General features: G+C 42.1%; 1 protein-coding gene across 1 annotated transcript in view; it reads right to left on the reverse strand.

Moving 5' to 3' along the window:
- DMRT1 (doublesex and mab-3 related transcription factor 1) overlaps nt 1-24,994 on the reverse strand; it is a gene marked incomplete at both ends in the record, with an annotated part of 94,900 nt that overhangs the window by 28,846 nt on the left and 41,060 nt on the right. The window contains one exon of the mRNA XM_084236959.1: nt 6,768-6,912. Within this exon, the coding sequence (XP_084093085.1) occupies nt 6,768-6,912 (145 nt within the window). The remainder of the gene's footprint in view (nt 1-6,767; nt 6,913-24,994) is intronic.

The raw sequence follows: 24,994 nt of genomic DNA on the forward strand, positions 1-24,994 counted from the left end.
TGTTAATCAAGTTATAAAGGTGTTTTAAAGCTTACATTTAGCTTTGGGAATAGCAGTATAAATACCATAGCTGGTATGCTGGTGGAGCTTTTTAAGCTTCCTTTTTGTTTGGTTTGGTGTTTCTGTGACACCAACATTCTAGAGAAAGAGCCCTAGACAAGGTGTCTCCACATGATACACATGCCCAGGGAGCAGGTTCAGGAACGTTATCATCACAGTCAGAGAAGTACTGTTGCATTCTTATATTTAGTCCAGCTCACAGAAAATTCCAAGTATACTCTCAACCTCCAATCATAGATTAATTCCCTTGAAAAACTGTCAAACATGAGAATACCAGACCATAGCTCAGTCAGGCCTCAGACAAGCTAAGCCATCACTTTGCCTCAGTTCCTCCACCTACCACATGGAAATGAGGACCCCTTCTCCTCCCTGCTTTCCAGGCGCTGTCTCTCTGCTTCGGTGTCCTCATCCCAAAAAATGGGGATCATATTATTGTTCCAAGAATTACATTATCCCCATCAAGTGCATGGAAGGTTGTCTTACAGACACTGTAAGAGCCATATACGTGTTTGTGAAGAAAGGAAGGGAAGGGAAGAGGAGAATGCGGGATGCACTGGCAGAAAGAACTCCTGGAAACTTCTGTATTTACTTTAAAAACTAAAAATAGCATTACCTTATGACCAGGCAATATCACTCTTGGGTAAATATTCCCAGATATGAAACCATCAACAAAAAATATACTGTATTCTACAATAGCCACAGCAGTGTTTTACAACAGCTAGGATACTACAGTAGCCTAAATCCCTTTCAACAGACAAATAAATCAAAAAAATATGGTACACACATACCATAGAACACTATATAGTCATAAGAAAGATGAAATGCATCCATTTTCAACAAAAATAGAGGGAATTTTAAATAATTATGAGCAGCAAAGCAAGTCAAGAGTGATTAAAAGAAATACTGAACACTCATATAAGAGACAATTCAAAAATGTAAAAACACTTACAAAAAATTACTAGACACCAACAAACATCCTGGGGGTTCTGAGCTTAAGGGGGACAGGGAAGGAAAAGTAAAAGGGAATACAAGGGGTGGTGGTGACAAAAATAAATAAAATTAAAATATTTCTTAAAATCCATAACACTATCCTATCGTTACACTAAAAAAAGTGGTTAAATTGTTAATTGTCTTATAAATACCAAATCTGTAAAAGCTTGTTTGAATCAGAATCAAAAAAGATTGATGTCTTATAACAGATTGGTAAGTCTCAAGGATTTATCTTTCTAGCTATCTCCTCCATCATTTTTCCTCCTTTGAAATTTATTTGTTGAAAAATAAACTCAGCAATTTGTCCTGACTTGGCCTAGTATGTCTCAGTGGTGTCATTTAATATGTTCCTCTATCCCTTATATTTCCTACCAGTTGGTGGCTAGATCTAAAGATTTGATCATTTTGGATTAATTTTTTTTTTTGGCAAGATCTTTTTTTAAAGTCTTCAGAGCCATCATGTCTAAATGTTTATTATATGCTTTTAATTATTATTTTCTCACTCAAGAGACCATGATATTTACCTAATTTCAAGAATCATAATATACATCTGGTTAATTTTGAGCAGGGCTAGAAATTAAGGCCTCCTTATCGTCGTTAGTACACCAGGCACTTGTTGAAATGGAAAGCTATATAAGACATTCATATTAGGATAGGGAGATGACAGCTTCTGCCCCTCTTTACATTACTTTTTTATGTGATCCATATGTAAATACAAGTAAAGCTGCTTCTCCCCACCCCCACTTTCCAGGTGAGGGAACTGAAGCTTTAAGAGATTAAGTGAACATTTCACAATCCAGCCCAGAGCTGTGACTCTGAGCCAGATCTCCCTCCCAGGGCGGGATCCATTCGCTGGTACACAGTGGCTTCCACGGTCATGGCCACTGAATGCCCCACTTACCTTTGCTCAAAGCTAAAGCTAAGAATAAAAAGGTCACACAAGGAAAATGGGTTTACCAGCTGAGTGCTCTTTTCTTTGAAATTTGTCAAATGATGAATCATTTCCTAAAGTGCCAAGTTTAACTCAACATTTTCTAAATGTTGCATAAAACACATTTCAGCTGTCCTTAAAGCAGGGGGGAAAGTCCATGTTTTTCTCTTCTAAATGCTTCCATACAATTCATTGTGGAATATACTAGACTAAAGCAGCCCAAAGAATCCATGGCTGGCTCTCCATCCTGTCTGAGCAAGACTAAAATATTTCCAGAGCATCTATACCTAATAAGAACTACTTGACACACCAACACAAAAGACTGGTGAAAGTTATCAGTATCCTGCTGTCTCTCCTTATATTATGTGATATACCCAGCTTGTTTACATATGGTCACGATTTCATTCTCATATCACCTGCATGAATGTGTTAGCGCCAGCTGGTCACCCTCCGTTAACAGGTGAGGAAACCGAGCCAGCCATATAGTTCAGTACTCCCAAGGTTAAACAGCTGGTGAGTTGCGGGTAACCTCCTTAGATGTGTATTTACCACCCCAACCAGCCACCCATCCATCATCTGACATAAAAGGTCACTTTGACATCCTGGACCAAAAGTGAGTAGATCCGAGGGAGCTTTCAAGAGGCAGCACAACCTCACTGCTCATATCTGCAAAACTGGGAGAATCAGTCAGATGATCTTTTACTAAAATCCAGCTCTCACAGCATAGCCACTCTGTACAGTGAAAGCTTAACCATTTTCTGTTTAGTCATGACAACTGTGGGGGAAGCGGCATACGCCAGCAGTTAAATCAGAAACTTCTGGAGTCACTGATTCCCATGTTAGGGAACACATAGATCTGCAAGCTGCCCAGATATGAGCAAAGGATTTGAGACCTGGAACTCAGAAAAGCCCTTCCACTGACCTTGGCCATCTGCTCTTTGAGTAAAATGTAGATGATCATTTTGTTTTACAGAGCTGTTGACATTCTACATGTGTAATATATGACTACTTCATGACACAAAGGAAGCACCTCAGATGTGTATTTCTTTCCACTGGAAAAAGAGCAGAGGTTGACTGCATGGGAAGGCTGAGTTGGCACAGCATGGCACTGCCATGCTACCTGAGCTGGAAGAGACTAAAGAAGCAAAAGCACAGGATGTGACATTTCTAGCTTTCAAACTCAGTCCTTACGTCATCTGGTCTGACAGATTTACTAGACTCTTCACTGAAATGCTTTCGATACTTGACTTCCAAGACACCACTCATCCTTAAGTTTTCCTTCTACCTCAGGGGTTGCTCCCATAACTCCCTTCTTGATTGGTTCTCCTCATCTACCAAACCTCTAAGCACTGGAGGGCCACAGGGCTCAGTCCTTGGTATTTTATTCTTCTCTATCTACACTTCTCCAGGGGATCTCACCATATTGATTTCAAATAACACTTGTGCACTGAACACTCAAGTTTTTCTTTCCAGCAGGCATATCTTCCCTTAACTTCATATTTCATACATTTAATTACTCCTCGAGCAACTACCTGGAACACTCATGAACATCTCAAACTTAACATTTACAAAATTAAACTTCTAATTCCCACAAACTTATTTTTCCCATGGTCTATTCTACCTCAATAAATGGACATCCCAATTTTCCACTTGGTCAGATCAAAAATTATGGAGTCATTCTTCACTCTTTTTTTCCCTGTCATATCCCAAATCCATTAGCAAACCTTGTTGATTCTATCTTTAAAATATACCTAGAAGTCAACCATGTCATCACTCCCAATGCCCACCCTGACTAAGCCACTCTCATCTCTTGTCAGAATCACTCCATCTTCTAACATATCTCCTGCTTCAACCTCGATCCCTACAATCTATTCTTACAGTAGCCAGAGTGATACTTAAAAAACACAGGCAGACATGTCACTCTTGCTGGAATTCTCTAATGGCTTCCCATCTCACTTGAAATAAAACCCAGAGTGCTTCCAAAGGGTTCCAAAGTCCTATGTGATTCAGCCCCCTCCATCTCTCTGCTCTACCTTCAAACATTTTTCAGCACATGGAAAGGAGAATACCTCCTAGCCTTTTTCCAAAAAAGAATTAAATAGTCGCAACAGGACAAAAGGAAAACTTGCCCTGTAATTACTTTCCCCTTAATGTTCTATCTTCATATTGCAATGCTGAGGGCAGGTAGAGCTTATCTTTAAAGAAACTGAATAAAGAAATATTTGATAGACAACTTTATATATAAATGAGACTTTACAGGAAACATTAAACCCCCTGAAAATGTCTTTAAAAATATTTAGAAGTTCCCACTCCTAAGAATCGACATGCTATTTACAAATCATAATTTACTTATTAATGCAACCAAAAGACCTCACTTCAAATTTGCTAGAACTGATAAACTAGTTATCAGTCAGCCTCTGTGACTAACTAGTCCTCAAAGTGCTCCTCAGTGTCAATGGTGATGACAAAATTAAGGATCTAATTCCCTAAGAGATGATATCTGGAGTGTCCTTGTTAAACCCCAAACACAGTTCCCTTTTTCCTCTCCCCTTCCCATCTGCGCTGTAGAAATTGCATGCAATGCAGAAGCCCAAATTAGCATATATTTGGAAGTCATAAAGCCATGTATCTTTGAAAAATTAGCTGGGATTTGAATTTTCTATGTATTTACATTCTCCTTACATGACAATTCTGAGGTGGGCACTACTGACATTCCATTGCAGTTTCTTGCTAGCTAAGACCCTCACATCCCAAGTCTGACCTTCCTAGTTAATTACTGGTGAGTGACAGTAGAGAAGATCAATTATGGAACCTGCTCATACTTTCAAACAATAATATTGCCAGAAATTTTTAAGAAATTCTAGTTGTTTTTTGTCCAGCCTTTCCCTGTGAACAGTGGTGCAGCTGGCCTTTGCTTTTTGGACTGTAACCTCTTTCCTCTGTCTTTCCCTTTCCTGCCATAAATTCAGATGCCTGCTCCTCTCCAAATTCATTCCTCTCTGCTCAAATAAATTCCCTCCTATCTTTTTGTCTGACCGCCACCGCCATTCTCTGAATTTACACCTTTGTCTCAAGAATGCCAGCACTTCTAAAAACATTCCATATTCCTGAAGCAAGAAGCTTAAGCAATTTCTTCCTGAAAGCAGGTTTCAGTCCTAAGTTTCTGTATAAATACATTCCCTTAGCTGTTCCCCGCTTAGATTGTGCACCGACAATGAGTTAGGGTTCCTGCCTTACAGACTGTTTCCTTACAGAGCAAGCTCACTCAAAAATACCTACATTTTGTTCATTCATTCACTCAACCAATACAGAAAGAACAAAAGGCTTCATAGCAGATAAAAAGATGTGTGAGATGTTTTTCTGTCCTTAAGGAGCTTACAATCCAGATCCATAGATAGAATCAAAGGTAGCATAAAAGAAGTATGAATATTATGTGGCATGAGTATTTACAATACAGTTTACTTGTCTGTCCCTGACAAAAATGGTTATTAATTTAAAGTCAAATTGCACTCAACAATGCATACATCAGTCTGTCTATAGTTCAAACTGATTGGTCCGCAGAGCTACATTCCATATTAATAGAATTCCTTTATTTTATTTTAGAATGATAATTAAAACACAAAACTTACTCAGTTTTTTAGACTTCAATGTTCTAAGTTTGTAAATCAAAGCACAGATCTGAGTCTCATTCTCTAAGTACTTGCCTTACCGGTTCTCTATAGATTCAAGTTATTTAAAAAACAAACTTATTTACAGCAGTAGCCATTTTCTCTACAAATTCACGCTCACCACTCTAATTTCCACTTACAATCCCAGTTGTATCTGCTTGTCACTTTCTTAGATCAAAAGATGATGCTCAGGGGCCTCCCCGGTGGTACAGGGGGTTGAGCGCAGCACTGTGAAGCTGGCCACAGCCTCTGCTGTGCGGGTTCGATTCCCAGCCAGCCGGGGAGATTCCCACATGGCAAGGCAGACCTCTCCTGTCTTGCCCGCTGTTCCCTTCAACAGTGTACTTCGGTCCTTCTGCCTATTCTGCTCCCTGCTCTGTCTCTGGTGAATTCTCTCACCCTCCTGTGCCTCTGGCCTGTACCCCAGGGCTTGTATAAATAAATAAATCTTTAAAAAGAAAAAAAGATGATGCTCAAGTTTAAAAAAAAGGCTCTAAAAACACAGCAGCCATAAAAGAACTGCCTATCAAAGCAGAGTAAATGTTGGGGAGAAGGTTAAATTTGAAGTTGAGGAATCGTATATTTCAAAGTGCTTTGGTTCATTAAACCTTCATTTTTCATTTTAAAGCCATTACATTAGAGTTATTTGCATTGCTACTGCATAAACTCTGAGGTCTACTGTATTAAAAAAAAATGTTTTACTATGTTATTTTATGTCCTCCCCCAAAAGATGGATACACCTTCAATTTTAAAATGGAAAAGTTTTGGAAAAAGAGTGCTCAGTACTTAGAAATTCACTTCACAAAAAACATCAGAGTTTGAACCACACTGAAAGTGCCCCTGTGTTTCAAATTGATTCTCCAGAAAATACATTTTCAGCTTTTGTTGGGAGTCTCACATCTTATTCTCATTACTTTTGTGAATACAAAAGACAAACATGATATTAAGAATCTAGCAAAGCAAAAACATTACATAACTAAATACTTTAAAGGATACTTCTATAAGAGTCACACAGCCATGAACTTTCCAACAGTTCCTTACTGGCTAGAGAGCAAGAGACCAGCATTGGGTACCCACCCTCCTTACCAGAACCCCAATCTGTATTAACAAACACCTACCACTCGCTTTGGCTTCTGCGTAGGAAGGCCCATCCTCGAAAGTGAAGATCTGGGACACGCTCTGGCCCAGGTAGGAGGGAGGCGGGTAGTAAGAATGCATCCTGTACTGAGAACTCACCGCATGACGGTTCTCCGAGTTTTTCATCTGCTTGAGAAAAGGGAAGAAAAATTAAGCAATCACAGGAGCATTTTACAGTGATTACAAGAATTGCCTATTTTCTGATATGAAGGCCATGATCTGAAGGCTGGAAGTATCCTCTACCACAAATATACCCCTCCAGCGACTGAGCCACGAAATACTAGAACCATGCATCCTGAGGGTGCCTTTTCTATTTTAGAGTGCCCTCTAAAAGCACTCCTAAAATTCCTTCTGCTCATGATGCTTGGTTAACAAGCAATATAAAGAACTGGGCAGTCCTGATTAGGAGCCAAAGCAATCCCCAGTAACTCCTGCCTTGAGTGTTTGATTAGTAGCAACTTACTTACCTTCTTCATGCAAAATCTAGAATCTCACCTTATCTGCCTTACAATGTTGATAAAAAGAGAATATTAAAATAGGGCCTCCCCGGTGGCGCAGTGGTTGAGCGCTGGGTTGCGAAGCTGCCCGCAGCCTCTGCAGTGCCGGTTCGATCCCCGGCTGCTCCTCGGCCACCAGAGAAGGGTCCCACATGGCGCGCAGACCTCTCCTGCCGCCCGCTGCTCCCCTCAGCAGTGTACTTCGGTCCTTCTGCCTGCTCTGCTCCCCACTCTGGCTCTGGTGAATTCTCTCACTCCCGCGCTTCTGACTGTACCCAGTGCTTGTATGAATGAATAAATAAATAAATCTTTTAAAAAAAAGAGAGAATATTAAAATAACTGTAACAGGAAAGGGGAGGTTTGTTCCCTGCCCTACCCTAAGGAAGGATGGAGCTGGGCTAGGGGAGAAGCTAGGGAAGACTGGGAGAAAGGGGATCAAGAAGGAAACTTGGAGGAGGCACATAGAGTGGAGCGAGCACAAGGTTTGCGTCTGGGTTGTGGACTTGTACCAGGGACTTGGGGGACATGGAAGGAGACACTTGAAAGAGACAGAGATGTGGGCGAGAGACCGAGAGGTGGATGACAAGGGCAGCCTTGTATTTTGATTTTGCTCCTTTCATCCCAGACTTGTCTGGCCACTTCTGTCCCTTTCTTATGGCTCCCCACCAGGTGTCTTAGACTTGTGGCAAGATTTTGGGTCTCAGTGATCCTGCTTTGGTCCCACCCTGTTTGGGTTGGGCATTTGCCCACAAGGGGATAAATGGTGTTTCACATGGAAACTACTTTATTTATTTTTTCCTGTCTCTCTTTATTGTGCACTAATTGTATTAAAGTTTCTTCCCATTGAAGGTCTTGTGTACTGGGAATGTGGCTTGTCTTTGTGCAGTGGATGGCAAAAACTGTTTAGAGCAGACAGCTTTGGGAGTCCTGGGGTACCCCTCCTCCTGCCCTATAATACAACAACCCCCAGATTGTGTGAGAGTAATAAGCTGCTGTCATTAGCCTGATGCTGTGCTGGTCCTTGTCCATTCGCATCCCCTTCTACGTTTTCCCTGAAGCAAGAATAGAATCTGTGATCTCCATTTCCTTGGGTTCTAAGGTGATTTGGATTCTGCTAACAGGATGTGAAGACTTGGAAGGTGGAAGGAGGCACGTGCTGTCCCTCATTAGCTGTGGCAGCTCACATCTGGGCTCAGCACTCATGCCTTTACTCTAGCATTCAGGCCCTGTCTTTGGGACAGTGGAGCAACTTTTATGACATCTCATTCAAAGCTAAGGATGTGTGAGCTAAAGGCTTCGGAGAGGCCCCACTTCCAAGTTCCCAATACGATGGGGCACTTCCATGAACATCTACAACTGTGTGTGCTGTTCAGACCCTGATGCAGACACTGAGTATTAAATGCATGATCATATCTTCACAGCAAGAACAGCCAGATTCCAGTTATTTCTGTTACTTTTAAAATTAAGTTTACATGGTACTAATATCACAAAACCTGATCTAATGCAATGTTTAGGATAAACTAATTCTGTTTAAGAATTAAGGAATATTTCTGAGATCTTGTTTTTCAATCCAATCTTTAGACTGCTGTGTTAGATTAAGAAAATAGTATTCACTTGACAGGGTGTGGCAAGGTGAAATTATTACTGGTCTTCCTCAAGATTTTCTACGAATATCTACATTTTGGACAATTTCCCAAGTAACATAGGCTTATGTGTACTTGGATATTGTGGCATTGCTTGTGAGGAAGGCCCAGGTCCTGTGTACTAAATTGAGAAGCTCAAGAAATTCATTTTTGACCCTCTCAACTGCTCCCTGCTACAAATGTATGCCTCGATGGACAGATTATTTTTTGGAGATGCCAAGATGACCCCATTTCATGTGTTATCTCGCCAGTTCCCTTTATTCTTTCTAGTTTTGGAAGCATATAAATTGGTATCTCTTCTAGCTCCACCACCCAATTTTAATTTTCTATCACCATATAAATCTTAACTAAGTAAGTGGACATGCAAGCTTGGAAATAGCCAAAGGGGAAAAACTGGCTGCCCCCAACTGAGAATCCTGGTCAGGAGAGCCTTGGGGAGCCATGAAACCATTTAAGAAGGCGGCTACAATCAATGGTGAGTTAACTGTGCAGACACAGTTATCCACTAGATGGTGCTTCCCAGGGCTCTGATAATGTTTATGTAAATGGTCGGCGGGGAGGGGGATCCTATTAGAATGTAGATTAGCCTGGGTGGGGGTCTCCAAGTCTGACAAGCTTCGGGAGACAGCTGATTCTGCAGGCTTAAGTGTCTTTAGGGGAGGGCCCAAGCCCAGAGAGGGATCTTTGAAACTCTTTTTACCAATTGTTTACCACCATAGAGTTACCACCTGAACTGAGGGAGGGTGGAAATAATATGAATAGCGTTAATTTTTCATTATTTTTCTCTTCACATGTATGTAAGATTACTCAGAGCTAGTAGTATTTTTTCAGGGGTCTACTGCCATCTAGAATTGTTGTCATGCTAATAAACAAACTCAAACTTTCTGCATTAAAGAACCATTTCTGTCTCTACAGACTTTCCTCAAGTCAATTAGACAATGTAAGTAATGAACACTGAACTAGAAGTAGCAACTTTTAAGTAGGAAATGCCATGGTATAAATACAGATGTCCCCGCTATCTGAATTCCTATGACCTCTTTCCTAAGCTGAAACTGGCATAAAGCCAAAGAGAAATGACTATTCATTTACGGGAAAAAAAAATTCCGCTTTCTCAGACTCCCCAAAATAACCTACCAAATAACATGTGAAATATTTTACTAAAATCACCCTCACATATAGTAAAAGCAGGAGTGGCATGGTCACTACCCAGGCCCCTATGAAGTAGTCCTGGGGAAGGAGTCTCTAGAAGAGCTCCTGCAAAATGCACTTCTGCTATTTTTGTTTTTCATCTTTCTCGTTAAGAGTGGGCTTCCCTTCTAATGTCTTTCAGTTGGTAAAAATGTAACAGGGTAGTCCCCAGGAAAGGGGGAGGTTCCAGGTTTCCTGCCCCACCCAAGGGAGGGTGGAGCTAAGCAGGGAGAGAAGAAGCTGCAGAGGAGACTGAGGAAGGAAGGAAGCAGGATGGAGAACCAGAAGGAGACCTGGAGGAGGCACATGGAGCAGAGAGACACATGAAGACACTGCACTTGCCTTTTGATCGTGGACTGGGTGACACAGATGTGGGTGAGAGACCTGTGGGGACATGACAATGGCGGTTTTTGTCTTGACTTTGATTTTGTTCTTTTCCCTCCAGACTTGTCTGGTTGTTTCTCATTCTTTTCTGTGGGTCCCCACTGGAAGATGCTTTAGACTTGTGGCAGGCTTTGGGGCCTTGTTCTGGGCCAGTCCCATTTGGATGGACTTTTACCCACGAGGGGATGGGTAACTTTGGGCACTTGATTTAGAAACTATATTCTTCGCCTTTCCTCTATTGTTTCCTAATTGTATTAAAGTTCCTTCCCATTAAAGTCTCATGTTTTGTGTTGATGCGGCGGATGGTAGAACCTATTTAGAGCAGGCAGGTTTGCAGGGGTCTGGAGTGCCCCTCTCCCTGCCCTGTAACAAAAACAGGTAGTAATATAGGCCTTTTGAAAAAGCAAAGTGACAGTACCTCATGAAAACCAAGGGTGCCTGTAACAAAGCTCTAGATTTAAAGTGGGTCATATCTCCTTCCAATTTGACATCTTCGAGTTAGTTCTCTAAGGAGAATGTTTTTTTTAATTTTTCACACATACAAAAAAAAAAAAGAATTTGAGCCTGCAAATTTTGCAAAATGCCAGATTTTTTCTTTTACTGTGAAATTTCTACAAATTCTTTTTTCAATATACTTGAAAAATGCTCACTGTGAGTGTAGAGTAGGGGTCAGCAAGCTTTTTTTGGTAAATGACCAAACAGTATATAATTTACATTTTGCATGTCATAAGCTCTCTAGACAATTAGTAAATAAATGGTCATGGCTGTGTTCCAATAAAACTTTATTTACAAAAATGTGTACTGGTTCTCAACATTCACTCCCATCAAATAAGAGAGGGAGGGGACCCAGCACTGTTGCCTGGGCATCACCCCTAGAACATCTGATTTTACTGGTTTGGGATGTGGTCTGGGTCCTGGGTTATTTCAACGATCCCCAGATAATTCTAATGAGTTACCAAGACTGAGAACCAGTGCTCAAGAATTACCAATGTATTTCCCGCACCCATGAAAATTATTAAATCCCAACATCCCCAGTATTAACTTAAAAATGCAAAAAAGGTAAAAGAGTCTAGCAGATTCCTGTGCATATTATATTTAAAAAGATTCATATAGTGGCCTCTCTGGTGGCGCAAGCGGTTAAGGACCACATTATGAAGCAATCCGCAGCCTCTGCAGCTCAAGTTCGATCCCCGGCTGGCCCAGGAGCAACCCACATGGTGCAGTAGACCTCTCCAGCCTTGCCCACTGCTCCCCTCAGCAGTGTATTTCAGTCAATGTGCCTGTTCTGTTCCCCACTCTGTCTCTGGTGAATCCTCTCACCCTCCGCATCTCTGACCTGTACCCCAGGTTTTATATGCATTAATAAATAAATCTTTAAAAAAGAAAGAAAGAAAAAAGATTCATATAAAATGATAAGTTTTTTTTAACTAAAGCTTATCAGAAAATAAACACAATTTCAAAATCTATGCATGTTTATTTTTCCTCATGATCCTCCTCCTATGTTTTTAAAAAGCATCAGGTAATAAGAATTATTTGGAAATAGGCATTAAGTTATTTGAACTTATTCAGTTTCCCCTTATTCAATTTGAACTTATTCAATTCAATGAATCCCTGGGGATCACTGAACTATAAAAGATTTCCAGCAAAAGAAGAAAAAGATACAAAGGGTCAGACTGCCTCTAAGGTTAATGTGAACTTACTGAGACCATCAATCACTTCTGCTACATGCAACTCCAGTAATCACAAGCAACCACCTATGAGCATAAGAAAATGGACAGGTCTACTTATTTCTAACTGTTTGTGTAAACCTCTCAAACTTCAAGTTAAAATTGAACTGTGATTCATCCGGAAAGAAAAAAAGTATGGCAGAATGCAATTTAAAATTCTAGGTAACTTCTTGCTCCCTTGGCTTAGACAAAATGGGTAAATAATATACCCTTTTTGAACTCATTAGATTTAAGCCAGCAGTGCTCAAAAGGGGAGGGGAGGTGATATGCTCCCCAGGGGACATATGTGAAATCTGGAGTCATTTTTGATTGTCATTCTGGGGGAGAAAGGAACTACTGGCATCTAGTGGCAAAGACCCTGGATGTTGCTAAAGACGCCCCAGTGCGCAGCCCAGCCCCCCTGCCGCCCCCAGCACAGAATTAACCAGCCCAACATTTCAATAGAGCCAAACTGGAGAAAATTTGCCTAAACTAACCAAACATACTTCTTACCTCTGCTCCTCATTGCCAGCTAAAACAGCAACGTTCTACCGTGGGATGGAAGTTGCTTACTTAACTAGAGGAAGTTAAATTATACTGAAAGGATAAACATTTTGCCTTTATGCAGCACACCCTTGTTTCTTCTAAAGATTTAATTTTTTTATTCCTTAAATTCAGCAAACCAAGTAAAATCAAAACACAGGACTCCAGTAAACTATGGCTACTATGATTATTAGCATGTGGTAGCTGGCAAGCAAGAAGCATGTTTTATAATCTTATTATCCATCCAAATCTCTGTACCACAAGCTGACCTACGGGCTGGCAGACAACAAGCCTGCGGATACTATTAACCCCAGGAGGAACTTAAGAGTTTTATTTCATTAAATTGCCAAGAACATACAACACAATACATCTGAACCACAGGTTTCCTTTTTACATTTTAGTACTTTTTTTTTTTAGTAACAATAAAATCCCAGCACAATATAAAATTATAAGATCCAACTTCCTTTGAAAAATCCTTAAAACCTATTCACTGGTTGTCTGTTAAAGCTTCAGAGAGGAACAGAGCTTGGTGTGACCCTGAGTTGAACACCCCGTGCAGGTAATGGCTAAAAGAGAACCAGGAGGGCCAAACTGGTATCTAGTTGTCTATTAAACATGGCTCAACTGCACAGAACACAAGTTGATAAAGACAGGACATGGTCTTCAGGAGTGAAAAGCCTAATTGCAAACTCTGATGTTTAAATGAATAGTGTGAAGATTCTCTTGACAGTGACATGAGGCTTACAGTACCGGTCCCTGCCCACAGTTTTATTGAGTTAGAAGTGACACCTAGTACTATAACAGCTGAAGGTGTACAGCATAATGATTTGACTTACAAATATCATGAAATGATGACCACCCTGAGTTTCAATGGTTACTGAAACACCAACAGACCAAACGCTGAGTCATGAATGACACACATGTAGATGCCCTTAAGCTAGAACTTACCCGTCCATCCTCTACTTACAGTTCCTCTGGAGGTTCATTTTCCCTCTCCTAACATTAGCCTCTTCATGGGGCGCACCCAGCTTTCTTTTTTTTTTTTAATTAAAAAAAAAAAACCTTTTTTTAAAATCTGTTCATGTTTGTTTTCTTTTCTTTTCTTTTTTTAAAGATATTATTTATTTAGGGGCCTCCCCAGTGGCGCAGCGGTTGAGCGCTGGGTTGTGAAGCTGCCCGCAGCTGGTTCGATTCCCAGCTGCTCCCCGGGCAACGGAGGAGGGTCCCACATGGTGCGCAGACCTCTCCTGCTGCCCGCTGCTCCCCTCAGCAGTGTACTTCGTCACTCTCTCTGTTCTACTCTCCACTCTGGCTCTGTTGAATTCTCTCACCCTTCCACGTTTCTGACTGTCCCCAGTGCTTGTATAAATAAATAAGTAAATCTTTAAAAAAAAAGATATTATTTATTTATACAAGCACTGGGGACAGTCAGAAGCGCGGGAGGGTGAGAGAATTCACCAGAGCCAGAGTGGGGAACAGAACAGGCAGATTGACAAACACACTGCTGGGGGAGCAGCGGGCGTGGCAAGAGAGGTCTGTCGCGCCATGTGGGACCCTCATCGGTGGCCAGGAATCGAACCGGAGCTGCAGAGGCTGTGGGCAGCTTCACAACCCAGTGCTCAACCGCTGCGCCACTAGGGGAGGCCTGCACCCAGCTTTCTCTTAAGTGCTCATGTTATGGAAAACCCTCTGTTCACCCCTCCAGCAGAAGCAATAGAAAAGGGAGGTCAGGAGCCCCAGTCAGGGGTTCCTGCAAAGGCCAGGACTCCTTCGCTGTGTAAAGCAGGAAGGTGCTGAGTTTGAGGGTGAGCACGGAGATGCTGGAGAACACAAGGGCTATTTGTCCAAACATGGCAGGGGTGCTGTTCCTGTTCAGGAAGAGCCAGGAGAGGAAAAAAAGAAGACTAGAGAAAGAAGATACTCCTAACTGTGGCTGAGAGGACACATCATTTAAGATATGAAGCACCTAAATACTGTTTTAAGTTGTAAGTTTTCCCAAAGCTTCAGAAAGTCTATGACATGTGCAAAAGTAAAGTGTGGGTGGGGCTTTTCAAAAAGAATGAAAAGGAAGGAGCTAGATTTCAGATTGGGGTTAATACCAGAGTAGATTTTTAAAACATAAAAAAAGTCCTAAGATGCGCCAAGAAAAAATAAGCAAGATATCTGGAAATACAGAACTAAAGCTGATTGTGAGAATGTAAAGCAAGCCCTCCTGCAATTCCTTGCAGAAGCATGGAACGGGGTTCACTACACTCCCACATAAATTTGAAGGGATGGAAGTACATTTAAGGGCCTCCTTGGTGGCGCAGCAGGTTGAGCACAGCGCTGTGAAGCTGTCTGCAGCCTCTGCAGTGCGGGTTCGATTCCTGGCCAGCCAAGGAGATGGCCACATGGCGCGGCAGATGTTCTGCTCCCTGCTCTGTCTCTGGTGAATCCTCTCACCCTCCTGCATCTCTGGTCTATACCCCAGTTCTTGTATAAATAAATAAATCTTTAAAAAAAATATTTTTAAAAAAATTTATCTTTAAAAAAATCTTCCACACACTGCTGAAGTAAAAGCCAGTAATAAACAGCTCCAATGCAAAAAGGGCACAAACATGTATTTTTAAAATTTGATTAATGACTCCCAAGACAACATAACTCTTTGCTTTTTCAACATGTGAAATCCAGAAAGCATATCTCTTTAAGATTAGATGAGGGGCCCGTAATGCCGACTTTTTTAATGTAAGTTTCCTGAGGAAATGCTGGTTAGTGAGGGCAGAATTAATGGCATTTCCAAGGAGGAAAATGAGCATTTATTGAGAGGTACTACAGAAGCCTGTTTTGTTTGCTCATGGAGTCCTCATAACATAAAAAGTATTAACACAGGAATAAACTGCTCAGACATCAAATAACTTGGTGCTGTTCACAAAGGAATTAAGCAGAGGGGCAGGATTCAGAGCAAATTGGCTTCAGAGGCTCCTCACTACTAAACCAACTTAACTTTCCAATTTTAAATTAAAATAACTGCTTACTCTAAAACCTACCCACTGCCTTTGGCTTTTAACAACTCATGTTTTTACTGCTTCTAGATCAAATAAAAAGGTGGCGGGGGGGGGGGGTTGGCGGGCAGTCTGAAAACGAGAAGAAAAGATGCTTATACCCACACATTTGGGAACTTTGATTTTTGGACAGAAGTCTCAGAGACATCCATATCGGTTCAGATTTTGATGGATAAACTTAATTAACCTTTGCTACTCTGTTCCAACCTATCGTTTTAGCCAAAACTAGTGACCCACAAACAATATGTTACCATCAGAATCTCAACGACTACGACACCAAGAGATATAGCCCTATCAGCACTATTGGGAAATAAGCCACTTGGATTAGCTGCTCTAAGAAATATGGATTATATTCATGTCACACATGAGCTGTCAGAAACATTAGGATACTTTTAGCATAAATCAGCAGTGTGAAGGGTATCTTATGAGCACTGAGCATGACAGACTGCCTGGAAGGCAAGGTGAGATCATCTGGGGCTACCTTCTAGGAAACACAGGCACGTACTTTACTCCAACTGGTAGCAAGATCTGCATGCAGGTGGGTGGCTGCTGTGGGTACACCCAACCCACAGTAGGTTAGTGGCATGAAAAGGTCCTTCCCACTCCAAACTGTGGTGGAGAGGTGTGTGTGGGCATGTGTGCGTCTGGGAAGATACCAAACCATGCTTAAAAGTAATTAAATTTGGTTGATATTACCAAGACATAGACTCTTCATCCACTCTTACATGTCAAGTCTCTGAAAATATTATATATGATGTTACAGCTTATTAGGTCTTATAAGAAAATATACAACACCTCTCAAGGCTTCACAGACGAAAACCAAGAAAGGCAGACAATGGAAACCACCATGACTTCTGCAGTTCAGCAACCCAGGCTCACACTCCGACCTCCCACATACCCTGTGACTGCATCTCCCCGAGCTACAGTTTCCTCACCCACAAAGGGGGGACAGTGCTGTCTAACAGCACGTTAGATGGTAAGTGCCCAGTGTCACAGGCTGTTTGACACTGACCTGTCGCGCCCTCACCTGCCCCTCAGGGGGAGTACAGAGGGAAGGCTACCAAATCATCAGAGTCCTTTCACGACAGGGAGGGAGGGAGGAAAACCTTACCACTGTATATTTTAAGAATAATTTTAAGTACTTACATATTTTTTTTTGATATGTGAAAGAAAAATACTCCTAGGAAGTTTTCTACCTTTCAAATATAAGAAGTTGAAAAAGCAGCTCAAGATCCTACACTGGTACTATCACACACAGACACACACAGTGAGAGAGTGAGACAGAAAGAACGTATCTTCCCATTTTTCATTTTATACCATTACTCAAGATGTGGAATGTTATGTCTGCCTTCCTTCTCTCAGTATTGGCTGATAAGAACTGGGAACTGCTAAAGAGTGTTTGTGAAAGGAACTCTATGAAAAAAGAAGTCGTGACAGATAAAATGAGAAGATAATTCCTTTTCCCCATCTTCCTATGAACCTCCCCCTGCCCCACCTTTCCAGGAGGTTGTGCATCTCAAGAGTGCTGCCCTCAGGGCCTGTAGCCACCAAGAAGGTGCTGAGAGCACCAGTCTGGGTGCAGTCATTTAAAAAACTGTTTTTTCAAAAACATTAAAATTTACTAAGTCAATCTGCTTTTAACTCTCACTATGCAACGGCAATTCTAAACAGCAGCGTACTGATAAAATACTAGTACTCTGCACAACTTGCCCGCCCCACCACATCTCACTGCACCAGGCCCACCTTTCCACAGACTCTACAGCTGTCCCGGGAAACCTCCAAATTCTCACAAGAGCCATAAGAGAACTACCTGTCTATTGATTCTTCTCTCTCACCCATTCCACCTGTACTTGAGGGTTGGGGAGAACCCAGCACAGCATCGGGCACAGAGCTGGTGCTCCGATAAATAAACAATCAGTAAATACATGAACAGGTTCCTTAGAAATGCTAAGTGATATGGTGGGGAATTTTTAATAACCCTACTCTTTTTTTTTTGTTCTATCATATTCCTAATATAGTCTTTCAAAAAGTAAAGCAAAGAGCCCTCTGTCATGCATTCCCTTGATTTGGGTCCTTATTTGACACTCAATATGCCATGGAAATACGTACTTCCAAGAAATTTGAGAATCACTCATCCATGTACTGAAACATTCTGAAAAGCAATTATTTTTGTATCATATTCACATGTACTTAACAGGGGGAAAAAGCTAAGCTAAAAAAGCAAATATAAATAGGAGAGATTTTGGCCACCAGTCCACCCAAATCAAATCTGAAAGCTTTCAAAACCTGTGATCTAATTATCTCATTTTCAAGAAAGTTACAGAATCCCCAAATGACTATACTATTTACTAATCTGATGCTGTTGTGTCAGAGATTGGTCTGTGTGGCCATCCCACAACAGACTGATAATGTACTTCTCTCTGCCTCTAATTTAATTGTGGCACAGTCCCTGGATGTCCCAGCCCTTTCCAAGCTTTTCCAACTCAGTCCAGATCACACTGAACAAATGTAAGAATGGAAAGGAAGCTGCAGGACCCCCAGGATCTCAAGCGTCTCCCATGGTTTCTACAAGTCCAAGGTTACATTCTGTCTGGAGTTTCTGGGATGCTACTGGATCATCTCAGCCATACTGAGAAAATTCCCTTAGGATGTCCAGTGCCAAGCCTTTGCCCCCAAATTTCTCAGAGTGAGAGCTCCTATCCCCAATGACCCCTTTCCAAAGGCCAGTTCTACTTTCTTCTATAATCCACACAACTTTAACCAAAAGACTGCAAAGAAGTCTCCACTGTGCACTCAGTCCTCAGTCCACCTCTGACACTGTCTGGGTTCATCTTCCAAAATGCCCACAGCTCCCTCAGCTTTGGCAGTAGGCAGAGAGCCTCCTGGACTACTGTCATCACAGGCTCCAACTCCTAAGGCAGCTGGCCCTGCTGCAGGGTCAACAGCATATAAGTCATTCAACTTTCACAGTCTGTGAAACAAAAGAGCAACCTTTCAAGGAAAGGTGTAGTAACCCGGCAGAGTGGCTGCCAGGATCATCACCTGTATTCCTCGGAAATGAAACAAACCAGCAACTCCTTTGTGAAAGTTCATGTGAATAACATGAGGTTCAGAAACAGAAAGCCAAGTCTACTTTCGTGTGTGCTGCAGAGCTTCAGTGCTTCCTCTGAGCTCTACTGATATCTGAGATCTACCGCTGCTTCTCAAAGAACTGCTGGGCCACAGCTGCTTTCCTCCCTGCTGGACTAAGAATATGCTGGAAAGGCCCAGCAGATCTGCCTTACTCTCCTTATGGAAACTAAGGAGGAATTAAGTTTCTTTAATTGCCTTTAAAGAGTTAAGTGGAGAATTAAGTCAGCAGAATGGCTAAAATAACCAGACTAAAGATTGAAAAGAACTTAGTTCTTGTCAAGAGGACACAATAACTGAAGCAAGTGTCTAGACTCTCTGGGTTCTATACCAGTAAAATGTTTAAAAAGGAGGGTGGGGGGAGAGGAAGGACAAGGATAGTGTTGGCAACTTCTTGTATTTCTGGGTAAGGGCATTGACCAAAAAAATGAAATCCTCCCATCTAATAAATTGATCATTTTATTAAACAAAAGTTGGAAGGATATAGTCTCAATAAAAACAAATTTTTCAATTAACTTGGCTTTAAGAAACTCACTTGTCCTTGTTTTTATCATTTCTCTGTAAAACAGCACAGATTACACCATGCATGTGTGACAGTGAACTGCTAGACACATTCCCAGTGAAATAATGAAGGAGGTGACACCAGTGTCCACTGTTAGTGTCTAAACCAAATAATGCACCAAGAAGATGAATTAGCACTGGGTGGTAGAGGAGGGAGAATGGGAGGAAGAAATGTCACTAATCAATGTTTTCCTATGAAATTACTAACCTAGATACCCCCAAATAAGCAACAATAAAACTGGAATTACATGGTTAACAAAAATGGCCAGAAGAATAGACCACATAACCTTTTCAATTATCAACCTTTTCGGTTATCCTTTCAATTATCAATGAAAATCTATGTCTTTAATTGTTCTTGAAACAACCAAAATAAGGTTATTAGTCCTGAAAGCCAAGACAAATACTATATTTCTACTTGAAATCTCCTTTCCAGAAAAAATAAATGGCTTTAAATGTTTTAAAGTTGAGTGTGTTCTTATACATTCCTCTGCGTCTGCTTGCAAACACTGTCAGCCTCTCTTTCCGGAGAAAAAAGTCAGTTAGTGTCTATCTACAATAGTGGCCAATAACCAGTTTGCTTTAAAAGGGAAGCCAGGGCCACTTTAACCTGTCAATGATGTGGATGATGAGACTTCAGGTGGCCGAGTGATCACCAGAGTGTGGAGAGAGAGAGCACTGAGCCAGCACAGGAAGGCCCGGGCTTGGGGGCTGGCTCTCCATGAACAGCTGTGTCCCACAGGGCAGTCACTTCAACTTCCTCAGCTCAGAAACCAGGAATCTGAGGGGGTAAGATGAACATTTTTCTGGGGACCCTGATGCTGGTGCTAGGTTGTATGAGGAAGGCCCAGAAATTGATCTGAAGCCCCCCCTACTTCTCAAAAATTAAAGTGGATTTTGCATTGCCTTTTGCCTGACTAAGTAATATCTTAGAATAATGGGTTTAAATTATAACTGCCTCTCCAGGAATGGGATCCAGGTTTAAGCCTTGGCTTTCTCCTCACACCCACACCCACGCCCAATACAGATCCACCTGTGGAACTTCCAGGGCACAGATGTGGAGGGTCTGTGGCTGCTTCCACGGAGCATTTGCTCTAGAAGTCACTCCTCAATATTCTTTTACAAACAGATTGCAGATACTGAGTCATGCTAATAAAAAACAGCAGTTAGGGTGAAAACAAGCTGCTTAGTCTGCTCATTGCCGAAGTGAGAACATCAGTGGGCAGGCTTCCCAGGTAGTCAACAGGTGGTGGCTTTGGTATTGTCTGACTCTGTGACCCTTGAGTTGGCAGGCCAGAGGCTCTAGAGGGCCATCCTAGGAATGCCAGCCCAGGGGTGCTCCAGGGCCCAGGTGCCAGAATCCGGCCTGCCCTGGCCATTGTCAGGTTCAAACTCAGGCTTCTCTCCCCGTTTCCCAGGTGACAATAGCAGCTTTCCTCCCTAGACCATTACTTGCAATTTTTGATTCAGTGACAGATTCCCTGGCACAGAGTAAGTCTTTGATGCATGTTTAACAAATGAATGCATTTGGGTGAGATGCATAATCACAAACAGGCAACTATATCATGGGACACTTCAGACTTGGCCCACAATAACCACCAGAAGGGCTGAAAATCACCTGTGTTGCCATTTTCACCACACCCCAAGAGTGGCTGGAGCAAGTCTGCAGGCACAAGCTCCTGAAAAGCTGTCTGAGGGCGCCTGCCATAGGGGCAGGAGAACCCAGCACGGCTCCGAGTCCTCCCATATTTATTTCTGCTCACTTGATATGCACCTCTCCCTTGTCAACCTGGTACAACATGTTTATTTAAGAGATAATGTTGCCGTGGAGGAGTGCACAAGGCAATAAACAGCTTTTGCAGGCAATTAAATGCAGAAGTGAAATGGAGCTGCTGGTCAGTGGAACCAGCCATTCATCGTGAGTTTGTTCCAGTGTCACAAATGTTATTCCTGTTTCACAACAGGACAGGAATCTATGATTGGGCCACAAATCTCCACAGCCTGGCGACAGACCAAAAGCGATTAAAGCAGCTCTCAGCATGCAGCGCATTAACATGGAAGAGTCTTGGGATTCTGGGTGCTTACACAGAAGACTGCTTTTTTTAACTTATAGGTTTTGCACTTAGTAGGTACACAATGGTTACTCATAGCTGGCTTGATTTTGTAGAGACAGGGAGTCTTCAGTCCACAGTAAGAAGTCAAATGGGGGTGGGCAAAATGGGTTAAGGGGGTCAAAAGGCCCAAACCTCCAGTTAGAAAATGAGTAAGTTACGTTGACTATAGTAATAAAACCAAGTATTTTGTATATTTGAAGACTGCTAAGGAGGAGCTTAAAAGGTCCCAAGAGGAAAAAAATCTTTTGTAAGTATGGTGACAGACTTGGGATTGTTTCCCAATCTACACAAATAGCAAATCACAATGCTGCACACTGGACACTAGTAAGTGTGACATGTTAATTATAGCTCAATAAAAAATAAAACACAAAAGTCCACGGTTTCTTTTTGAAATAAACAAAACCCTCCCTATTTACCTTAAGAAGTTTAACTTTAAAAAAATTGTGATGACTCCACCAGAGTCCATTTTTTTCGAGGACTCAGAAAGAAACTCTGCTTGACAAACATTCACACACTGGTGCACAAGCAGCCAGGGACAGAGGATAGAGAGAATGATGAGGGAAGCAGGGTGTTAGCAACAGAGCCAAGAAAGCAGATGACAGAGACGCCGCCTCTGATTCAGGCCCTTCCAGTGGACCTGGGATCAAACCCAGGCAAGTCCCAGGCAGAAGAGGGGAGCACAGGAGCAGCTGAGGGACACTTTCCTCAAAGAGGACAGAAAATCATGATAACAACAATCTACCCTCCCCCAGAAGTTTCCACCAGGAGAGGGTAAGACCTTGTCTAAAGAGTAAGGTTAGGACACTTTCCCAAAATAGCAAAAACATCAAGGGCAGGGGGAGGTCCCAGTCCAATCCACTGTTCCCTATACCCGTCAAAACAACTGTGGTTAAACTGTGGGCCACCCCTTATTAGCAGTGATAACTTGTGGGTTTCAACATTTAATTAATTTTTATTAATTAACATATACAGCTTAGCAAATCTATTTTATATTATTATACTCTGTCCTTTTAGGTTTCTATTTCCCAGCTCTAATAAAAGTCACTCCATATACATTTTGTACTTGGTCTACATTCTGTGTTATGGTCTTTTAATAATAACTAAAAGGTGTGTTATGTATACCCTACTTTGTTACAAAGGGGGTCTGAGGGCATTAACTAAAATACTTAATGGACAAAGGCTGAAAATTAAATAGATAAAAAGGGGCCTCCCAGGTGGCCTTGGGGTTAAGTCTCAGCACTGTCACCCCTACTGCCTGAGCTTGATTCCCCAGCCAGGGAGAAACCCACATGGTGGGACAGACCTCTCCTGTCTTGCTTGCTGCTCCCCTCAGCAGTGTATTTCAGTCAATCCACCTGCTCTGTTCCCCACTGTCTCTGGTGAGTACTCTCACCTCCATACCTCTGGCCTGTACCCCAGTTCTTCTACGCACAGATAAATAAAATATTTGAAAAAAAGAGCAAGGTCAAATGAAAATAATTAAGTTACTGCTGTCAGTACCAGCACAACACTTTAGGGTGTACACAGGAACTCCCCCTCACTCCAATTATCGCACTGCCTTTAGTATTTACATAACAACCCTATGAAAGTGATGTTATGCCCACTTTACAGGTAAGAAAACTGAGACTCAGGGTTAAGGATTTTGATCAAAGCTCCATGTGTAGCTGAATCACACATAAGAACTGAAAATATAGATCTTCTGGTGTCAGAACACAAATTTCTCAGCGCACATCACATCACTCCCTAAATCAGCAGGTCTGCAGAAAACCCAGGCTCTGCCATCAACTAGTTGTGGGTGCTGAGCAAATCCTTCTGCAACAAAACTCAGGGGTTTTTTTTGCGGCCAGATGGGCTGCCCCAGGACTTGTAAGGTGCCCCTCAGTTCTGCTCATCCTGGGACCAGTTTTCACCTGCTGTTTTGCAAACTGATGACTTGTATTTACGTCAGTTTTTGTGTTCCTAACGTAAGAGCTTATTTTTAATGGAACTAATTTTTGCAGGCATGACTAACAGCTCATAAGTCAAATTTATGTTAATAATTTGCTTACAAGATTAATCCACAGATTCATATAATCTCAGACTTAGAAGGGATGCAAAGGCTATGTGGTCAAGTGCCCTCATCTCGATTGTTAGGATCATTCTTAATGTCACACACAGATAGGACTAGATGAGCTTTATGGATAATCACATTCACAAAAAAAGGCAACTTCTAAACAGCAAGGCGTCCGGCATTTGTAAGCACTAAGTGCTGAGACTGCATTATTTAGAGACGGGATAGATCTATCCTCAGCCATCTGAGGTAGCCACACATCAGCACTGTCTACCAGCTTCTGCAGATTTCTGACCTCCATGGGTGAAGAAAATTAGAACAGAGTTCCAAGAAGGTTTCCAAAGAAAAGCAAAGGACTTACAGTAGAAATCCCAATCTCTAAAAAGGCTGAAGAATAAAGACTGCCTCAGGATTCACATTTAACTGCTCCTACAGTTAAAGGTCGCCTCAAAGAGGTCCTGCACTTTTCCCCAGGCATCTCAGCTCACGAGGGCCAGAAGGCCTTTCTGCAGCAGCACTTTCTGCAGCACTGAGCTTGTCACAGACTCAGTGATAACCAGCCATGCTGAGAAATACACTCCAGAGCAAGCAAATACAGATTCAAACTCAAGCTCGCTTGCTGGCAGCCGTGTGACTGTGGATAAGTCAGCTGCGTCTCCGTGTGCTCACAGCGCCATCTGCCTTCTAGGGCTGGGAGGAGGCGCTCCCGTTCAGCAAATGGCAGTGACAGCTATCAACAGGGGTGTTACTACTAAAAAGGAGGATTAGTCATCAACTACCATAGGAGAGAAGTATCTATTTCTGCAAAATAATTCCTTATATGAGGACATATTACCAACTGTGATTGGTTAGAAAGTAAAGATTAAGCCCAGATCTCTTGGAAAACAAACTCATACCTTAAATGATGATCACTGTCTCTGGGAAGTGGTAGTTCTAGAGAAGGCCCATGACAGCTTCATGCTGCATGCCCACGCCTTCCCCTTCGCTGCCCCTCCCCCTCCAGAAGACTAAGAAAGTTAAGGGAAAATTTCCCCTGCCACCCTTACACCAGCAGGGGTGCCAGACGCCCTCAGGTAACTCTGTCCCTGCATGTGGCAGGCTGCCCTGCTGCCAAAGTTCACCTCCTTCTCCTGGAGGTGAGAGAGGGCCGCCAAGGCAATCTAGGACTTCTGTTATGCCCTCTCCCAAAAGTCCACAGAGTAGCAAACACTAGTGTGGCAACTATCAAATGCATCTGAAAGATTTTGGTCATTTCATTTAGATTTCTGACTCTGCTGTAAAGCTATGCTTCATCTGTCTTTCAGGAAAATACTTAATTTTGCTTTTTTGTTCTTTATTCAGTCTCTCCCTACTTT

Source organism: Talpa europaea (genome assembly GCF_964194135.1).
Source record: "Talpa europaea genome assembly, chromosome: 7".
Lineage (NCBI taxonomy): Eukaryota > Metazoa > Chordata > Mammalia > Eulipotyphla > Talpidae > Talpa > Talpa europaea.